The sequence below is a fragment of the Oncorhynchus gorbuscha genome, linkage group LG04, assembly GCF_021184085.1.
Source record: "Oncorhynchus gorbuscha isolate QuinsamMale2020 ecotype Even-year linkage group LG04, OgorEven_v1.0, whole genome shotgun sequence".
Classification (NCBI taxonomy): Eukaryota; Metazoa; Chordata; class Actinopteri; order Salmoniformes; family Salmonidae; genus Oncorhynchus; species Oncorhynchus gorbuscha.
The window spans coordinates 61,619,154-61,639,549 of NC_060176.1; the positions used below are offsets into that span (position 1 = coordinate 61,619,154).

The 20,396-nt window shown below is 40.6% G+C and overlaps 1 protein-coding gene across 2 annotated transcripts; it reads left to right on the plus strand.

The window, feature by feature from the left end:
• Nucleotides 1-8,792: 8,792 nt before the first annotated feature.
• LOC124033353 (adenosine receptor A2b-like) lies at nt 8,793-19,106 on the plus strand. 2 transcript variants are annotated; one of them, XM_046345362.1, is made up of 4 exons: nt 8,793-8,975; nt 10,821-10,905; nt 13,163-13,887; nt 17,131-19,106. In XM_046345362.1, exons 3-4 carry the CDS (start codon nt 13,553-13,555, stop codon nt 18,152-18,154), a joined length of 1,359 nt encoding a protein of 452 aa, XP_046201318.1. In that variant the 5' UTR covers nt 8,793-8,975; nt 10,821-10,905; nt 13,163-13,552; the 3' UTR covers nt 18,155-19,106. The 2 variants fall into 2 exon arrangements, with proteins under 2 accessions (XP_046201318.1, XP_046201319.1); XM_046345363.1 differs by lacking the exons at nt 8,793-8,975; nt 10,821-10,905 and having other exon boundaries at nt 10,916-13,887.
• Nucleotides 19,107-20,396: the final 1,290 nt, after the last annotated feature.

Genomic DNA, 20,396 nt, shown 5'->3' on the forward strand with positions numbered 1-20,396 from the left:
AGTACGCAAGTATAAACACCATGTTACCACGCAGCCATCATACTGCTCAGGAAGGAGATGTGTTCTGTCTCCTAGAGATGAACGTACTTTGGTGTGAAAAGTGCAAATCAATCCCAGAACAGCAAAGGACCTTGTGAAGATGCTGAAGGAAATGGGTACAAAAGTATCTATATCCACAGTAAAATGAGTCCTATATCGACATAACTTGAAAGGCCGCTCAGCAAGGAAGAAGCCAATGCTCCAAAACCGCCATAATAAAGCCAGACTACGGTTTGCTACTGCACATGGGGACAAATATCATACTTTTTGGAGAAATGTCCTTTTGTCTGATGAAACAAAAATAGAACTGTTTGGCCATAATGACCATTGTTATGTTTGGAGGGAAAAGGGGGAGGCTTGCAAGCCAAAGTACACCATCCCAACTGTGAAGAAAGGGGGGTGGCATCATCATGTTGTGGGGTTGCTTTGCTGCAGGAGGAACTGGTGCACTTCACAAAATAGATGGAGTCATGGGGAAGGAAAATTATGTGGATATATTGAAGCAGCATCTCAAGACATCAGTTAGGAAGTTAAAGCTTGGTTGCAAATGGGTCTTCCAAATGGACAATGACCCCAAGCATACATGCAAATTTGTGGCAAAATGGCTTAAGGATGACAAAGTCAAGGTATTGGAGTCGCCATCACAAAGCACTGACATCAATCCTATAGAAAATTTGTGGGCAGAACAGAAAAAGCGAGTGCGAGCAAGGAGGCCTACAAACTTGACTCTGTTTGTTATAAAAAATATATTTCACCCTTTATTTAACCAGGTAGGCTAGTTGAGAACAAGTTCTCATTTACAACTGCGACCTGAACAAGATAAAGCAATGCAGTGTGACACAAACAGAGTTACACATGGAATAAACAAGCGTACAGTCAATGACACAATAGAAAAAAAGAAAGTCTATATACAGTGTGCAAATGGCGTGAGGAGGTAAGGAAATAAATAGGCCATAGTAATTACAATTTAGCAAATTAACACTGGAGTGGTCGATGTGCAAGTAGAAATACTGGTGTGCAAAAGAGCAGAAAAGTGTTTGACCCAAGTTAAACAATTTAAAGGCAATGTTACCAAACACTCAATTAGTATATGTAAACTTCTGACCCACTGGGAATGTGATGAGAGAAATAAAAGCTGAAATAAATAATTCTCTCTACTATTATTCTGACATTTCACATTCTTAAAATAAAGTGGTAATCCTAACTGACCTAAAACAGGGAATTTTTACTCTGATTAAACTTCAGGAATTAAGAAAAACTGAGTTTAAATGTATTTGGCTAAGGTGTATGTAAACTTCCGACTTCAACTGTAGCTAGTGCTTGAGTTCATTCAATAAGTTGCTAATTTTCCATGGCTTCTTTAGACTTTATTTTGCTCAGCATGTTCTTCTGCTTATTTTTTTCACTACATCACAACAAATGTGAAAAGAACTTCAAGCATGTTTGATTTTGTTTTACGGGTCCATTTGTTATAAGTTCATTTTGTTTACTTGAAAGGTTTTAAATGTTTCTAAGCCTTTCTTTTCTTTCTTATTAATGGTGCTTTTTGCATTCAAATGAATGTCATTCTTGCCAGAGTTTTACTCGGTAATAAAGAGACCAAGAGATCCATGGCGTCTTATTCTGGTTTTAAGAAGTCATGGTTGCCACTTAATTGCCGAAGGAGTATCTTGAAAGAAACACGTGTCCTGGTGATTTGATACTGATAATAGAAAGAGTATGGTGTTGTGTAGGGAAGTAGACCAAATGCTTGTGTATTATGATCCTCTTTCTCCTTTTTAGAAATGGTTGATTAAGGTTTTCTATATGTGTTTACATTTTATTTTGCAGAAAGTAATATTAAAGGATCACTGCAACAGGTACGTGTTTTGTGAACACAATTGTTCATGTGGTTATTTCAGTCATATCTCCTTTTTATAGAGTAAAAGGCTATGATTTAACTGTAGCACTATATGTGTTATAATCAGATTGCTAGTCTGAAGTTTTTAATGAAGGCACTGCTAAACAAAACTTAATTCCTTGAATCGTCTCTTATGAAACAGGAAACAGTAATACTCTGTCTCTGATTCTCTGTAAGAGGGCATATTAAACTACTGGTGTGATTTAGATCATGGTATTATATCAAATTAGATTGGGACATTCATTGTTTGATGAAATAGTGTTTAATTCAGTCAGCTAGCCAGTGGGATTTGGAATACAGCCAGCAGCCTTGTTCTGGTAATTATTTATACATACATACATACATACATACATACATACATACATACATACATACATACATACATACATACATACATACATACATACATACATACATACATACATACATACATACATACATACATACATACATATAGTAAGAGTCAAACGTTTGGACACACCTACTCATTCCAGGGTTTTTATTTTTACTATTTTCTACATTGTAGAATAATAGACATCAAAACTATGAAATAACACATGGAATCATGTAGTAACCAACAAAGTGATAAACAAATCCAAACACATTTGAGGTTTTTCAAACCAGCCACCCTTTGCCTTAATGACAGTTTTGCATACTCTTGACATTCTCTCAACCAGCTTTACCTGGAATGCTTTTTCAACAATCTGGAAGGAGTTCCCGCATATGCTGAACCACTGCTAAGAGCATCTTTGGGGGCATGTTCGGTTTTTTACATGATCCAGTTGGGGGAGCAGTCCAGTTCCCTGGCGCTGAAATCGATGCCGCTCTCATCTTATGCAAACACCACTTTCATGTGAAACGTAGGTTAGGCCTATACATTTCGCAGACTATTTTCTTTGAATAAAAATAACACAGTCTACAAACTAACCAAATTTCGTAACCTTAATTGATTACAACCCCGGTTGTTGTTTTGTTTCTCCGCAGTGCTTTAACACACTGCAACACAATGTTTTGACTTGGTCCCGGTTTCCTGATAACGATGGAACTTTTGAGGCTTATGATTGTTTTCATGATACATCTTTCCTACAATGGCCGAAGATGTAACTTGTGTTTCCCAAAACGCCACGCAGATAAAACTGTTAAGTGCGTCATTGGAGCATGTGTCGATACTGATAGGATCAAAAGAAAAGGAGTGCTGCTCTTGAATCAGCTTTCTCCTTTCAAATCATTCAGTATCTCACAATACTGACGATGGATAAACTTCTAGAGAGATATTACCGCCTACGGCTACAAATGTTGAGGCGGCTTAATCTAATGATTACCCGATGTCACAACAAGGCCAAAAAGATCATCAAAAACATCAACCACCTGAGCCACGGCCTGTTCACCCTGCTATCATCCAGAAGTAGAGGTCCGTACAGGTGCATCAAAGCTGGGACCGAGAGATAGAAGCTGTTTTTCAATCTCAAGGCCATCAGACTGTTTAAATAGCCATCACTAGCCTGCTTCCACCCGGTTACGCAACCCTGCACCTTAGAGGCTGCTGCCCTATAGACAGACTTGGAATCACTGGCCACTTTAATGTTTATGAACTGCTTTACTGATCTCATATGGATATACTGTAGTCTATTCTACTGTATTTTAATTCATACCACTACGACATAGTTCTATTTATATATTTCTTAATTCCATTCTTTTACTTTTAGATGTGTATTCTTGTGAATCGTTTTTAGATACTAATGCACTGTTGGATCTAGGAACACAAGCATTTAGCTACACCCGCAATAACATCTGCTAAATATGTGTATGTGACCAATAACATTTGATTTATAGGCTATTTGGAAGAGTTGGAATAAAACAAAACTTTATTCAGAGCAAACAACAAATGTAATGTTATGCTGGTGAATGAGGACCCAAAAGCGACTTGGCGAAAACAGAGTCTTTATTCCAGTAAAGGAAATAGGCAATACTCCTGGACAATCAGAGCAGAAAACAAAACATAAAAAACTTAATTCCACTCGTAGTGACGAGGACAGACTGGAGACTCGACCATTAACTGTAGGTTGCCTCGGGAGGGCACCGACCGTAGCAGACTCAGACACCTGCTCACACGCAGCATCTGAGGGAAACAAGACACGACAGGGCGAGACAAAGACACAGCACGGCGAACAATATACAAGGATCCGACAGGACAGAAACGGAAAACAAGGGGAGAAATAGGGACTCAAATCAGAGGGCAAGATAGGGAACAGGTGTGAAAAGACTAGATGATTGAGTAGGAGAATGAGGAACAGCTGGGAGCAGGAACGGAACGATAGAGAGAGGAGAGAGAGGGAGGGGGAGAGAGAGGGATAGAAAAAGGGAACGAACCTAATAAGACCAGCAGGGGGAAACGAACAGAAGGGAAAGCATAATGACAAGACAATATAAGACAAAACATGACATGTAAACACCTGGAGTTTGCTAAACGGCATTGGCACTTAGTGATAAAATAATTTATATGTTTGAAGATGATTAAATAATTCTACCCTGAAACGTAATCATTAGGGAGTATAGGTTATGTAGCATGTAGAAGGAATAATTACAGTATTAAACATAAGTCCAATTAGGTTGGACTGGGAAAGAGAGAAATGTGTGTGTGCCTAAGAAAATACAGAAGAACAATTAAAGTGTGTTTGAACCGACCTGGCTAGGACTCTGAGAAACTTATGAGGACAGGGAGTACTTCAAATCAAATGTATTTCTATAGCCCTTCTTACGTCATCTGAGATCTCAAAGTGCTGTACAGAAACCCAGCCTAAAACCCCAAACAGCAAGCAATGCAGGTGTAGAGGCACGGTGGCTAGGAAAAACTCCCTAGGAAGGCCAATACATAGGAAGAAACCTAGAGAGGAACCAGGCTATGAGGGGTATCCCAGTCCTCTTCTGGCTGTGCAGGGTGGAGATTATAACAGAACATGGCCAAGATGTTAAAATGTTCATAAATGACCAGCATGATCAAATAATAATCACAGTAGTTGTCGAGGGTGCAGTAAGTCAGCACATCAGGAGAAAATGTCAGTTGGCTTTTCATAGCCGATCATTAAGAGTATCTCTACCACTCCTGCTGTCTCTAGAGAGTTGAAAACAGCAGGTCTGGGACAGGTAGCACATCCGTTGAAAAGGTTAGGATTCCATAGCCGCAGGCAGAACAGTTGAAAATGGAGCAGCAGCACGGCCAGGTGGACTGGGGACAGCAAGGAGTCATCATGCCAGGTAGTCCTGAGGCATGGTCCTAGGGCTCAGGTCCTCAGAGAGAAAGAGAAAGTTAGAGAGAGCATACTTAAATTCACACAGGACACCAGATAAAGACAGGAGAAGTACTCCAGATATAACAAACTTACCCTAGCCCCCGACACATAAACTACTGCAGCATAAATAATGGAGGCTGAGACAGGAGGAGTCAGGAGACACTGTGACCCCATCCGATGATACCCCCGGACAGGGCCAAACAGGCAGGATATAACCCCACCCACTTTACCAAAGCACAGCCCCCACACCACTAGAGGGATATCTTCAACCACCAACTTACCATCCTGAGACAAGGCCGAGTATAGCCCACAAAGATCTCCGCCACAGCACAACCCAAGGGGGGGCGCCAACCCAGACCGGAAGTTCACGTCAGTGACTCAACCCACTCAAGTGATGCACCCCTCCTAGGGACGGCATGAAAGAGCACCAGTAAGCCAGTGACTCAGCCCCTGTAATAGGGTTAGAGGCAGAGAATCCCAGTGGAGAGAGGGGAACCGGCCAGGCAGAGACAGCAAGGGTGGTTCGTTGCTCCAGAGCCTTTCCGTTCACCTTCACACTCCTGGGCCAGACTACACTCAAACATATGACCCACTGAAGAGATGAGTCTTCAGTAAAGACTTAAAGGTTGAGAATGAGTCTGCGTCTCTCACATGGGTAGGCAGACCATTCCATAAAAATGGAGCTCTATAGGAGAAAGCCCTGCCTCCAGCTGTTTGCTTAGAAATTCTAGGGACAATTAGGAGGCCTGCGTCTTGTGACCGTAGCGTACGTGTAGGTATGTACGGCAGGAGCAAATCAGAAAGATAGGTAGGAGCAAGCCCATGTAATTCTTTGTAGGTTAGCAGTAAAACATTGAAATCAGCCCTTGCCTTAACAGGAAGCCAGTGTAGGGAGGCTAGCACTGGAGTAATATGATAAAAAATGTTGGTTCTAGTCAGGATTCTAAGCAGGCATATTTAGCACTAACTGAAGATTATTTAGTGCTTTATCCGGGTAGCCGGAAAGTAAAGCATTGCAGTAGTCTAACCTAGAAGTAACAAAAGCATGGATTAATTTTTATGCATCATTTTTGGACAGAAAGTTTCAGATTTTTGTAATGTTACGTAGATGGAAAAAAGCTGTCCTTGAAACAGTCTTGATATGTTCGTCAAAAGGGTCCAGAGTAACGCCAAGGTCCTTCACAATTTTATTTGAGACGGCTGTACAACCATCAAGATTAATTGTCAGATCCAACAGAAGATCACTTTGTTTCTTGGGACCTAAAACAAGCATCTCTGTTTTGTCCGAGTTTAAAAGTAGAAAGTTTGCAGCCATCCACTTCCTTATGGGTGAAACACAAGCTTCTAGCGAGGGCAATTTTGGGGCTTCACCATGTTTCTTTGAAATGTACAGCTGTGTGTCATCCACATAGCAGTGAAAGTTAACATTATGTTTTCGAATGACATGCCCAAGAGGTCAAATATATAGTGAAAACAATAGTGGTCCTAAAACGGAACCTTGAGGAACACCAAAGTTTACAGTTGATTTGTCAGAGGACAAACCATTCACAGAGACAAACTGATATCTTTCCGACAGATAAGATCTAAACCAGGCCAGAACTTGTCCGTGTAGACCAATTTGGGTTTCCAATCTCTCCAAAAGAATGTGGTGATCGATGGTATCAAAAGCAGCACTAAGGTCTAGGAGCACGAGGACAGATGCAGAGACTCGGTCTGACGCCATTAAAAGGTAATTTACCACCTTCACAAGTGCAGTCTCAGTGCTATGATGGGGTCTAAAACCAGACTGAAGCATTTTTGTATACATTGTTTGTCTTCAGGAAGACAGTGAGTTGCTGCGCAACAGCTTTTTCTAAAATATTTGAAAGGAATGGAAGATTCGATACAGGCCGATAGTTTTTTAGATTTTCTGGGTCAAGGTTTGGCTTTTTCAAGAGAGGCTTTATTACTGCCACTTTTAGTGAGTTTGGTACACATCCGGTGGATAGAGAGCTGTTTATTATGTTCAACATAGGAGGGCCAAGCACAGGAAGCAGCTTTTTCAGTAGTTTAGTTGGAATAGGGTCCAGTATGCAGCTTGAAGGTTTAGAGGCCATGATTTTCTTCATCATTGTGTCAAGAGATCTAGTACTAAAACACTTGAGTGTCTCTCTTGATCCTACGTCCTGGCAGAGTTGTGCAGACTCAGGACAACTGAGCTTTGGAGGAATACGCAGATTTAAAGGGGAGTCCGTAATTTGCTTTCTAATGATCATGATCTTTTCCTCAAAGAAGTTCATGAATTTATTACTGCTGAAGTGAAAGCCATCCTCACTTGGGAAACTCACCTACTGTTTGTGTGTATGTATGTGCGTAGGATATCTACTGTTTGTGTGAAAGTATGTGCGTAATTAAGGAGCCTGGTATAAAATGGATGTCTTTGTATTCTTGACTTTAGAACGTTCTCTGAATAAACTGTACAGACCTTTTGCATAAAGCTGAGTCTTTGCCTAATTATTATTATACCCACGGTCTTACAAACCTCGGGGATTGGTCAAAGCTATTGATTGATTGATAGTTACTATCATTGGGATTGAAAATTCTCATGACACTTAGATTGGAACTGGGTGCTATGTCAGATAAGATGTAAATAGAGCTTTTTGTCTACACACACCAGTGGTGGTTTTGGCTTTGAAGGAAGGATGCATATGCAGAAAAGAACCTCATACCTACTGTAAAATATGGTGGTGGATCTTTGATTTTATAGGGATGTTTTGCTTCCACTAGACCTGGGGCTCTTGTTAGGGTCAACAGCATCAATAACTTACCAAGTACCAGGACATTTTAGCCAAAAACCTGGTTGCCTAAGCCATGAGGCTGAAACTTGGCCTCAAGTGGATCGTAAAGCTAGACAATGACCCAAGCAAACATTAAAATCCATAAAGAAATTGTTAATTTACCACAAATTCTACATTTTGCAATGACCATCTCGGTCTCCGGACTTGAACCCCATTGAGAACCTGTGGTTTGAATTGAAGAGGGCAGTCCATAAGTGCAGACCGAAGGATATCAAGGCTCTGGAAAGATTCTGTATGGAGGAATGATCTGAGTTCTAGAAAAAGGCTAAATGTTAATGTTGTTATCCTCACAAGGGCAAGGTACACAAAGTATTGAAAAAAGGTGCTAATAATTGACACCTTTTTTAAAATTACTTAAAACATATTTGAGCAATTGTATAAAATATACTTTTTTTCCGTAGGCCTACAATATAGCTCAGTATTTGTATTTATAAAGTATTTTTTGCCAATCATTTTGGAGGTGACTAGCTAGAATATATCAGTTAGCTAACCATTTACAATAACAGCAGTTCTATCGGGAATCAAGGTAAGACCCAGATGCAGACATGCCAAATTGACAATGGTTTAATATTCCAACAGGGGCAGGCAATAGACAGGTCAAGGCAGGCTAAAACCAAAACAACTGTCCGTTTTCTCAGTGTAGAAAAGTAATTATCCGCACGAACACAACACCGATCACGTGGTGTAAATCTGGTCAGCCTGAGGTATTGAACGGAGAATCGGTAGTGAAACAGTGGGAGCGGAGCGCACAAGTAGCCTAACAAATTGAGTTTCCCATTTCTTATTCTTCACAACGGGGTTTCGAGGAATTATATTATTTTATTAAGCGATGATTATAAATATGGTGAAAACTAATTTCTAAAAAGATTGTAATTCATTTCGAATACGACGAGGCATACATTTAAAAAGGTACGTTATTTTTATTGAACATAGAATTGGATAGAAGTCAAGGGGTTTGCATTTAGATTATTTTAACTATTTAATGAATAGCCTAATTAAACATTTTGTTAGACAATGTACGTTTATACAACAGTTAGTGCTGGTGCAATCTAAAGGATTTTCGGCCAGGTACACAGACACGGGACAGCCTATGCAAGGTTTACAGTGCCTTCAGAAAGTATTCACACCCGTTGACTTCTTCCACATTATGTTGTTACAGCCTGAATTTAAAATGGATTAAATTGACATTATGTGTAACTGGCCTTCACACAATATCTCATAATGTCAAAACGGAATTATGTTATTTGACTTTTTTACAAATTAATAAAAAATGATAAACTGAAATGTCTTGAGTCAATAAGTATTCAACCCCTTTATTATGGCAAGCCTAAATAAATTCAGGAGGAAAGATTTCCTTAAGTCACATAATAAGTTGCAATAACTCACTCTGTGTGCATTAATAGTGTTTTAACATGATTTTTGAAAGACTACCTCATTTCTGTACCCCAAACACACAATTCTCTGTAAGGTCCCTCAGTCGAGAAGTGAATTTCAAACACAGATTTAACCACAAAGACCAGGGAGGTTTTCCAATGGCTCGCAAACAAGGGCACCTATTGGTAGATGGGTAAAAAAAATAAAAGCCAACATTTAATAACCTTTTGAGCATGGTGAACTTATTAATTACACTTTGGATGGTGTATCAATAAACCTGGCCACTACAAAGATACAGGCATCCTTTCTAACTCAGTTGCCAGAGAGAAAAGAAACAACTCACCATGAGGCCAAAGAGGATTTTAAAACAGTTACAGAGTTTAATGGCTGTGATAGGAGAAAACTGAGAATTGTAGTTACTCCCCAATACTAACCTAAATGGCAGAGTGAAAAGAAGGAAACTGTACAGAATAAAAAATCTTCCAAAACCTTCATCCTGTTTGCAGTAAGGTGCTAAAGTAAGCCTCCTAAATATGTGGCAAAGAAATTAACTTAATGGTTTGAAATCAAACACAACACATCACTCAGTACCACTCTTCATATGTTCAAGAATGTTGGTGGCTGCATCATGTTATGGGTATGCCTGGTTCAGTATGCTTTCCAACAGACACTAGGAGACAAATTCACCTTTCAGCAGGACAATAACCTAAAACAGAAGGCCAAATACAGGATACACTGGAGCTTACCAAAATGACGTTGAATGTTCCTGAGTGGCCTCGTTACAGTTTTTAATTAAATCGTCTTGACAATCTATGGCAAGACTTGAAAATGGCTGTCTAGCAATGATCAACAACCAACTTGACAGAGCTTGAAGAATGTTGAACAGAATCATGTGCAAATATTGTACAATCCAGGTGTGCAAAGCGCTTACATACATGGATTAATTCATAGATAATAGATGAATAAAATTGAGTTAGAAGGGTGAACTAGAAATCCAAACACTTGGAATTCTATCCAATTTGGAAAAATGTCTAAAAACATGTTTTCACTTTGTCATTATGGGGTACTGTGTGTAGATGGGTGAGATTTGTTGTATTTTTATAGATTTTGAATTCAGACTGTAACACAAGAAATGTGGAATTAGTCAAGGGGTATGCATACTTTCTGAAGGCACTGTATATTATGGATAATTGTGCCCAATACATTTTGGGAAGTTTTTTAATCACTTTATGTATTTCTAGATATTATGTTTACACAGATCCCCTTGTGTGTTATGTTGTTTGTAAATCATTGTATTTAAACATGAATGTGACTGTCCTTGTCTAGCAGTGTATCAGTGTTTTGTTACTCGTCATGTTTTGTGTTTTTTGTGGACCCCAGGAAGAGTAGCTGCTGCTTCTGCAAAAGCTATTGGGGATCCAAATAAACAAATACTCCCTCTTTGATAGGGAACTACAAGATGGAGGTGAGTAGATAGTTAGGGATACTAATACTGTCACTTACTGGTAAGGATAATGTTGATGGGTGTGCCAAGTATATTAGGTTTCCATTTTACCACAGTGGTTTTACCTCTCCAGGTAAGTGTATTAAAGTGGGAGTCAGATTCCTTATGTTCTCTGGTTTCCTCAGCAAACAGTCTTACATGAAGCTATTAATGTGCACTTATTGAGGCCCTGTATTTTCAGTTGGTTTATCTTCATGGGAATTATTTAATTAGCTTTTTGTGTCAAGCCTGAACATATTTTGTGTCAAGCTTAAAGTAACTGTCCAGATAAAATCTAACATTTATAAATTCATATTCTGTTAACTCATACACAAATAATGTTTTTGTTTCATGCTCATATTTGTGACCAAAGCATAAATTTGATATAACGTTTTTTTTTTTTTTTTTAATGTTTGCTATTTCCTCATAGAGGATGATGTCATCGATGAGCTAGCCAATCAGTGGTCTACTTACATAATTATTTTATGACCCATATACACCCACACCCTTCTGTTGTTGGGGTACGTCTACACCATTCCAACACAGAAAAGATGCTTTTTAACATGCTTTATCATAATTTATTGGAATTACAACAATTTCACGTAATTAATGACCCTTCATATTTCATAGAAATCTGGAAACACTAGACAGTTACTTTAAATAATACTTTAATTAAATCTGAGATGCAGTATCAAAGCACTACGCTTGGTTTAAATCCAACCACCAGGGTCCACTGTTCAGCAAAATACAATCAGAGCTCTTGTTTGCTACAGCTGTTTCACAATGGAATAAAAATGAATTTAACATTATAGACTATACTTGGACTATTCATACCCCTCAAGTGCTGTCAAAGGGGACAACTGAAATACCCTGTTATTACCTCGTTTTTGTCTGCTGTTGTAAGGTGACTGAGATAGGGTCACATATGCAGTCACATTGAGATGTCACTTCTAATCCAGTTGTAAACTCTATATTGAAGGTACCACTCTGTGTGAGGGTGAACAAAATGTTGCCTTTTCTTTTCACGACTGCATTATAGGCTTTTTGCAATGCAAAGGGTTTTTCCTACAGTATACTAGTCTATGGCTATCAGATCTGTTACTGTTGGGTTACATGTGCTCCAAGACTGACACTATTTGCAACAGCAGCCTCTGTGCCTTATACTGTATGTGTGTGATAAATTTAAAACAGTAACTGAGATTGGTCGGAAAAAACCTCAGTCCCACCTGAATGGAAATGTTTCTGAGAGCAAAGGCCTTTCAGTTCCATCACAACTGCTCTCTCCTGAAACCATGAGTAACCTCAGAAAACATCATTGGCTTCACTGTGGGAATTCTCCATAAACATGATCAGAGTTCTGTATGAAAGGAGTTTGTAAACCTTTTCACACTCATATATAATTCCAGGGAAATTGAGCGTGGCACAGTGACCACAGTTGATTGACAAATTAGACCTTGTTTAAAACAATTGTCATTTCAAGTGTAGATTATGCCTGCTGTAATCCCAAAGCACATACTGTACTAATTTAATTGTTTTTATTCGTTTTTTTGTTTTTCTTAAGCGTGACGACACCCTTCTCTAACGAAATTTGAATGCTTAATTTGGTGTCCTCATTTAGTGATTCTGTCTCTGGATGTCCTCAAGACTACTTTCTCCTTATCAGGCAGGGGTTGGATGATCTCAGGGGGACATAGAAAATTCCAGTCCCTGAAGCATCTGGCTGCTTCCTCTCTCTGGTACAGCTGACATTTAACTGTCAGTGTGATAGTGGCTCCATAACACCACCGTGTCATCATGGCATTATTTCCTCTAGCCCTGGTTTACAGTTTAGTGACTGTTGTTAATGGTAAAAAGGAGGATTGGTGGAAAGTCAGTTATCATGTGTTAACATGACCACTGCAGTTGCTCAGGTAGTGTAATGTAGTCAGTATACTGTAGTCAGATGTCAGTGCTTACTATTGCAGATCTTGATGTTGTTTCGGATCAAATATCAATGATGATGACCGGCAGTTGTATGGGGAATGCAGTACATTGTCTATGTAAAGTAAACAGTACAATTGTTATTTGACTTGCTACATTGGAAATTCCAGAGTATCATGGCAGACAATACATTGTAATTTATTGTTTGACTTCAAATGTGGTTAATATTTGATGGAAAGTCTCTTATTCACTGGTATTTTGTGTAGTCATTTCTGAATTCAGCATTTCCACTTTATTTACTCTTTCTTCCCTTTATCAGCAGCAGTATGACGCCCATGTGATCACTTCCTGGCTCAGTCTGAGCCCCATCTGAGTTTCACAGGGCTGAATCTTCAAACAGTGGCGGTGAAGGACTTGAGAGGAGAGGGCCAGAAAAGGACAGCAGATACCATAACAGAAAGGAGACTGTCATGCCTTATATGTTAAGTGAGGAGAATGCCTTAGCCTTTGGACTGCTTATCTGACCACCAACTGTGTGGGACTTCTAAGAGGCTTTAAGGTGAAGTGGTCTCTGTGTGGAGAGCTCAGCCATAGTCCCAGGCAGTGAGATACACCCTATAGAGTAAGTGAACTGCTGCCAGGCTGCAGCTATGGACCTTGAGGAGAATGGTCCTCCCTCCTCCTCAGTGACCTCGCTGCTCTTCTCACCATGCTGAACGATGCTGCGTCTGTCATCTACATTGTGCTGGAGCTGCTGATAGCTGTACTGTCTGTGTTGGGCAATGTGCTGGTCTGCTGGGCCGTCTGTCTCAACAGCAACCTGCAGAGCATCACCAACTTCTTTGTGGTGTCCCTGGCGGTGGCAGACATTGCTGTGGGAGTGCTGGGTATCCCCTTTTCCATCGTCATCAGCACAGGCTTCTGCTCCAACTTCTATGGTTGCCTCTTCATTGCTTGCTTTGTGCTGGTGCTCACCCAGAGCTCCATCTTCAGCCTGCTGGCCATTGCCATAGACCGCTACATCGCTATCAAGATACCCCTCAGGTCAGTTCCAATTGTATGACCATAACAGAGAGTGTGCTAACCATTTTAAACATATTGCTGCTGCCGCGCTGCTTTCCACTCCCATATATGGAGAAAGAGGTTAGACCAGGGGTGAGCAAACAACTTTTGGGGGGAAAGTATTATTTTAGGTTAAAAAAAGTAGAAAGTATGTAGAAATGATATTGGACCCTTTATATTTTAAATAACTGCCATATTTCTGTCCCGCAAATTGATGCTGACTAACAAATTGGCCCACAAGAAATCGGAGCGGCCAAATTTCAAAATCCCTATGTGGCCCTCGAGTCAAAAAGTTTCCCACCCCTGGGTTAGGCTTTTCAAAGATTTAAATCTACCCTTTGAGGCTGTATAGGGTTATTGATTGATTTGCCTACCCAGGTTGCAGGTACATTGTGTAGTTCATGCTTTATGCCAGTAGCACATTGCTACATTTTTCTTAATCTTAAAATCTGTGTGAGATATTTTCAGAATAGAGTAGCAGAGGACCGTGCTATTTTTAAATGACCTTTAGGTTTTTGGACCAAATGGCCAGATGAGCTTTTGATTTCCGCAGTGGAACCAGCTATAGTCTCCTAGGAGGCCATCTCACCCAGTTAACTGCAATCTCCTCTTACTAATAGTTTATACAGACCATGATCCCCATTCAGAACTATAAGCATGTAAAAAATAAAATAGCTGTTCAGACTAGTCATTTATTTTCCTTGATATACAAATATAAATTACATTATTCCCTAAAATGTATTATTAATCAGTAATTACTAATACACTTTCTGGATAGTGTGTGTAGATTGTTGCTCACACACTCTTTTCAACCTCACTCCTACCGGCATATTTGATAGTGTGCATTACCTAAAAACAACATGCCATTCATTCCCTTTTTATTGCGTCCAAGATTGCTGTTCTGTTGTGTCCCTGGGATGTGTTAAGGGCATTTGTGCATGTCTGTGTTGCTGCACAGGGGGGGTTGCTGTTTTCTCACAGCTAACCTTTCAACCTCAACGTCTAGAGAATGTGACAGAAACAGGCCCAAAAAAATCAGCTGCACTCCCACACTGACCAACAGACACTTGAAATAGACTTCCCTTCTAAATACTGACGTTTTGTTTTTAAGTTTCTTTTTATAACTTAGATGAGAGGTTTTCCCATAAAAAGATAGTCTAACCACATTTCCATCCAAACATTTCATGCAGATGAATTAACTGACGCATGAAACAAGTCACAACCGGGCAATGTTATATATGCCGACAGACAATTTGTTAGTTCGACATGGTGGGATCTCTTTGTGTCTATAAAATTAATTATGCAAGAAAAGCAGTGCAAATGCCTTTATGCGCAAATATTGATATAATAACTATCATGTCGAAGTAAACTTAGAGTCACGCAATGATACACCATATATACAAGAGTATGTGGACAGCCCTTCAAATTAGTGGATTCGGCTATTTCAGCCACACCTGTTGCTGACGGGTGTAAAATTGAGCACACAGCCATGCAATCGCCATAGACAAACATTAGCAGTAGAATGGCCTTACTGAAGAGCTCAGTGACTGTCCACATGGCACCGTCATAGGATGCCACCTTTCCAACAAGTCAGCTTCAAATTTCTGCCCTGCTAGGGCTGCCCTGGTCAACTGCAAGTGCTGTTATTGTGAAGTGGAAACTTCTAGGAGCAACAATGGCTCAGCTGGAAATGATAGGCTACATAAGCTGACAGACTGGGACCGCCGAGTGCAGAAGCACATATTGCGTAAAAATCGCCCGTCTTCAATTGAAACACTCACTACCGAGTTCCAACTGCCTCTGGAAGCAAGGCCGGCGCAATAACTGTTCATCGGGAGCTTCATGAAATGGGTTTCCATGGCCGACTTGCCGCACACAAGCCAAAGATCACCATGCGCAATGCCAAGAGTCGCCTGAAGTGGTGTAAAGCTCTCCATCATTGGACTCCAAAGTGATAAATCACGCTAAACCATCTGGCAGTCCGACGGACAAATCTGAGTTTGGCGGATGACAGGAGAACGCTACTAGCCCGAATGCATAGTGTGAACTGTAAAGTTTGGTGGAGGGGAAATAATTGTCTAGGGCTGTTTTTTTATGGTTTGGGCTAGGTCCCTTAGTTCCAGTGAAGGGAAATCTTAATGCTACAGCATACAATTACATACTAGACAATTCTGTGCTTCCAACCCAAGTTTGGGGAAGGCCCTTTCCTGTTTCAGCATGACAATGCCCCCGTGCACAAAGCGAGGTCCATACAGAAATGGTTTGTCGAGATCGGTGCGAAAGAACTTGACTGGCCTGCACAGAGCCCTGACCTCAACCCCAACATCTATGGGATGAATTGGAACGCCGACTGAGAGTCAGGCCTAATCGCCCAACATCAGTGCCCCACCTCACTAATGCTGTTGTGGCTGATTGGAAGCAAGTCCCCGCAGAAATGTTCCAACATCTAGTGGAAAGCCTTCCCAGAAGAGGGGATGCTGTTATAGCAGCAAATGGGGACCAACTCCATATTAATGCCCATGATTTTGGCATGAGATATTAGATGAGCAGGTGTCCACATATTTTTGTTCATGTAGTGTATGTTGTGTTGTCCTCCCACTACGACTCGGGAAAGCATGCAGTTTATTAGGCTACAGATGAAAGAATTGATGATGAACTTCACAGTGTGGTGGATGTTAAAGGTGATGAGCTTGATGCTCCTTTCCAATACATATCAAGGGTCTTATTCTGGTGACATGATAATCGATGCTTGGCTGCCATTTGACAAATAAAAATAATATTGCTCTTATCCATAATAATCACATAATGTAGGTAGCCTACCTGCTGTATCTGTGAGCTGTTGGCTAGAGTGCATGTGTTATAAGACTGGAGTGGGCACTTTTGCTGAATACCACAACAGTTTTTGTGACAAAACCATCAGTAGATTTGAAAATGTCATCATGCACAGCCTTTTATCTGCAAAAAGTATGTTTGATGGAAACATCTCTGGTGGGAAAATGCGCATATTGGTTAATAAAGATTTTAGAATATTCTCATTAAAATTGGTCGCAAATTGGATGGAAACCTAGCTAATGATATGCCCACTATTATAGTGTTTATTATTTAACTCACTATCCCTTAACCTCTGGGGGAGTCTAACCCTCCAGAGAGAACTTATCCTCCTCCAGCCAAGAGAGCCCATAATGTGTGTCTTACTGACAGTCCATATCTTTATTATTCCCACAGGTACAATAGCCTGGTGACAGGCCAGCGTGCCAAGGGGATAATTGCTGTCTGCTGGGTGCTGTCCATCATCATCGGCCTGACCCCGATGCTGGGCTGGAATAAGTTCACTGAGCGCCCCAACAGCACCTGTCCCCCAGGCCTGATGGAGTGCCTGTTTGAGGATGTGGTGGTCATGGACTATATGGTCTACTTTAACTTCTTCGCCTGTGTGCTGATGCCTCTGCTACTCATGCTGGTCATCTACCTGCGGATCTTCATGGCAGCTCGGCATCAGCTGAAGCTCATAGAACTGAAGGCTGTCCACGGGGGGAAGTCCCACTCCACCCTGCAGAAGGAGGTCCAGGCGGCTAAGTCGCTGGCCATCATCGTGGGCCTGTTTGCCATCTGTTGGCTGCCGCTGCACATCATCAACTGCTTCACCCTGTTCTGCCCTCAGTGTGCCCGCCCGCCCCTCTGGATCATATACGTTGCCATCATCCTCTCTCACGGCAACTCAGTGGTCAACCCCTTCATCTACGCAAACCGCATCCAGGAGTTCCGCCACACCTTCAAGAGGGTCATCCGCCGCCATGTCCTGTTCCGCCGGGATCCGTTTGACATTGGTGGCAGCAGCCACACCTCCACCCACAACAGTATCAGCGGCTCAGTAAGGGCTAAGGCCAATGGCCTCCGCTTCGATCTCTTTACCGAGTATAGCAGCAGCAGCTGTGAGAGCTCCCACCACTGTCATAGCCATACCAAACCTGCAGGTGGCGGTCTGAAGCCAGCGCCCATTCACAACCACCCTCTTACCGTGATTAGCTCCCACAATGACAGGGAAAGCCCCCCTGTGCCACAGCCTCTCAGACAGACACATACACACCCGTTATGTCATCCCCTGCAGTATGGGGACCAGCAGCAGCAGTCTCACAATGGTCCGGAGGTGGAAGAGGTAAAGAACAGGCAGGATCTCTCCCCTGTCCAGGTCAAAACACTGTTCTATAAACATAAAACCTGCTTCACTGAGCTCACTGAGGTGTTATAATGGACACAGAATGGGCATTAGACAGCTACAAAGGATCGTTATCACCTGGCCTTTGGTGTGAAATTACTGCTGATGTGTACATTGTTTTGGAGTCAGCTCATAGTAGATTACTGGGCAGTCAGGCTCACAATCTGAGGATCAGAGTTTGGTTGTATCCAGATGGTGTAATTCCACATACTTGGAGGCATTCTATCGCCAAGGATTGTAACCGTTGGTCCTGAATGAGTACGAAACGAGGACCTACACAAAGGCAAGCATACAAAGCCTACTGTACATTCACCATGCGGAAGAGAACAACTTATTTTGGGGGCATGAACAATTCTATTTAAATTTGCAAACAAAAATCATTTTAGTTATTTATGGAAGAAACGTTAATGTGACTCGAATGGTTAAATGTGATTCTGTTTACGATGTTTATTCTCTTGCTCTGTGACATGTCTGGTGCTTAAATCGGAATCCTCACAATTGACTTTTGTTCTATGATAACTGGTGAGGTTTTATTAAATCACCTTTATGATGAATCTTGTGTGTTTGGGGATGGCAGGGATGTTCCAGGTTCGTGATGAGGGGACGGTACTACTGCATTGATTTAGAATGTTTGTGCCCCATACAGATGGACATGATAAGAGCAATCCCTTAGATGTTCAGGTTTATGATCTTGCAAATGTATGAATGCTCAAAAAATGATAATGGTTTTAAACTATTTTGAGGAATATCTAAACTACTGGGCACTTTCTCAACTTGTCTAACTGTCAGTAACACAAACCAAAACTGTTGAGCTGATCGTTGAGATTACACAGACAATTAAATGGCCAAAATAATTCATCAATGACACATACAGCTTACATTTTTCACTGAATATACTCTCAAGAGTTACATAGCTATGGCATTCTCTGCATTTTCACATTTTCAGATGCAATACAGGACGCAATACCTCCTGTTTGAAAATAAATATTTATATGTAATTGTCATTTCTAAGTGTATTTGTTTGCGTTTCCATGTTGCACTGTTTACGCATTACAATTACTGTACAGCTTTCCCAACTATTGATCAATAAGCTTTCCCAACTATTGATCAATAAGCTTTCCCAACTATTGATCAATTAGCTTACCCAACTATTGATCAATAAGCTTTCCCAACTATTGATCAATAAGCTTTCCCAACTATTGATCAATAAGCTTTCCCAACTATTGATCAATCAGCTTTCCCAACTATTGATCAATCAACTATTGATCAATAAGCTTTCCCAACTATTGATCAATAACTATTGATCAATTTCCCAACTATTGATCAATCAAACTATTGATCAATAGCTTTCCCAACTATTGATCAATTTCCCAACTATTGATCAATCAGCTTTCCCAACTATTGATCAATCAGCTTTCCCAAATATTGATCAATAAGCTTTCCCATATCAATCAGCTTTCCCAACTATTGATCAATAAGCTTTCCCAACTATTGATCAATCAGCTTTCCCAACTATTGATCAATCAGCTTTCCCAACTATTACATTTACATTTAAGTCATTTAGCAGACGCTCTTATCCAGCTTTCCCAACTATTGATCAATCAGCTTTCCCAACTATTGATCAATAAGCTTTCCCAACTATTGATCAATAAGCTTTCCCAACTATTGATCAATCAGCTTTCCCAACTATTGATCAATAAGCTTTCCCAACTATTGATCAATCAGCTTTCCCAACTATTGATCAATCAATATCAATGACTGTAAGTCGCTTTGGATAAAAGCGTCTGCTAAATGGCATATATTATTATATATTATATCAATCAGCTTTCCCAACTATTGATCAATAAGCTTTCCCAACTATTGATCAATCAGCTTTCCCAACTATTGATCAATAAGCTTTCCCAACTATTGATCAATAAGCTTTCCCAACTATTGATCAATAAGCTTTCCCAACTATTGATCAATCAGCTTTCCCAACTATTGATCAATAAGCTTTCCCAACTATTGATCAATAAGCTTTCCCAACTATTGATCAATAAGCTTTCCCAACTATTGATCAATAAGCTTTCCCAACTATTGATCAATTAGCTTTCCCAAAATGGATCAATAAGCGCAGAGAAAGTTCTAGGGCTCACCATGGCTTTGCTCCAAGCAGGGAGGAGTTTTGGACAAAGGGAAGTGAAGCTCCGGAGGCAGGCTTGCTGGTGAGTCTGAGGAGGGAGCAGACTAGAGCAGACAGGCCCTCTATGGGATTTATGTCCCCTATCACAAGCTG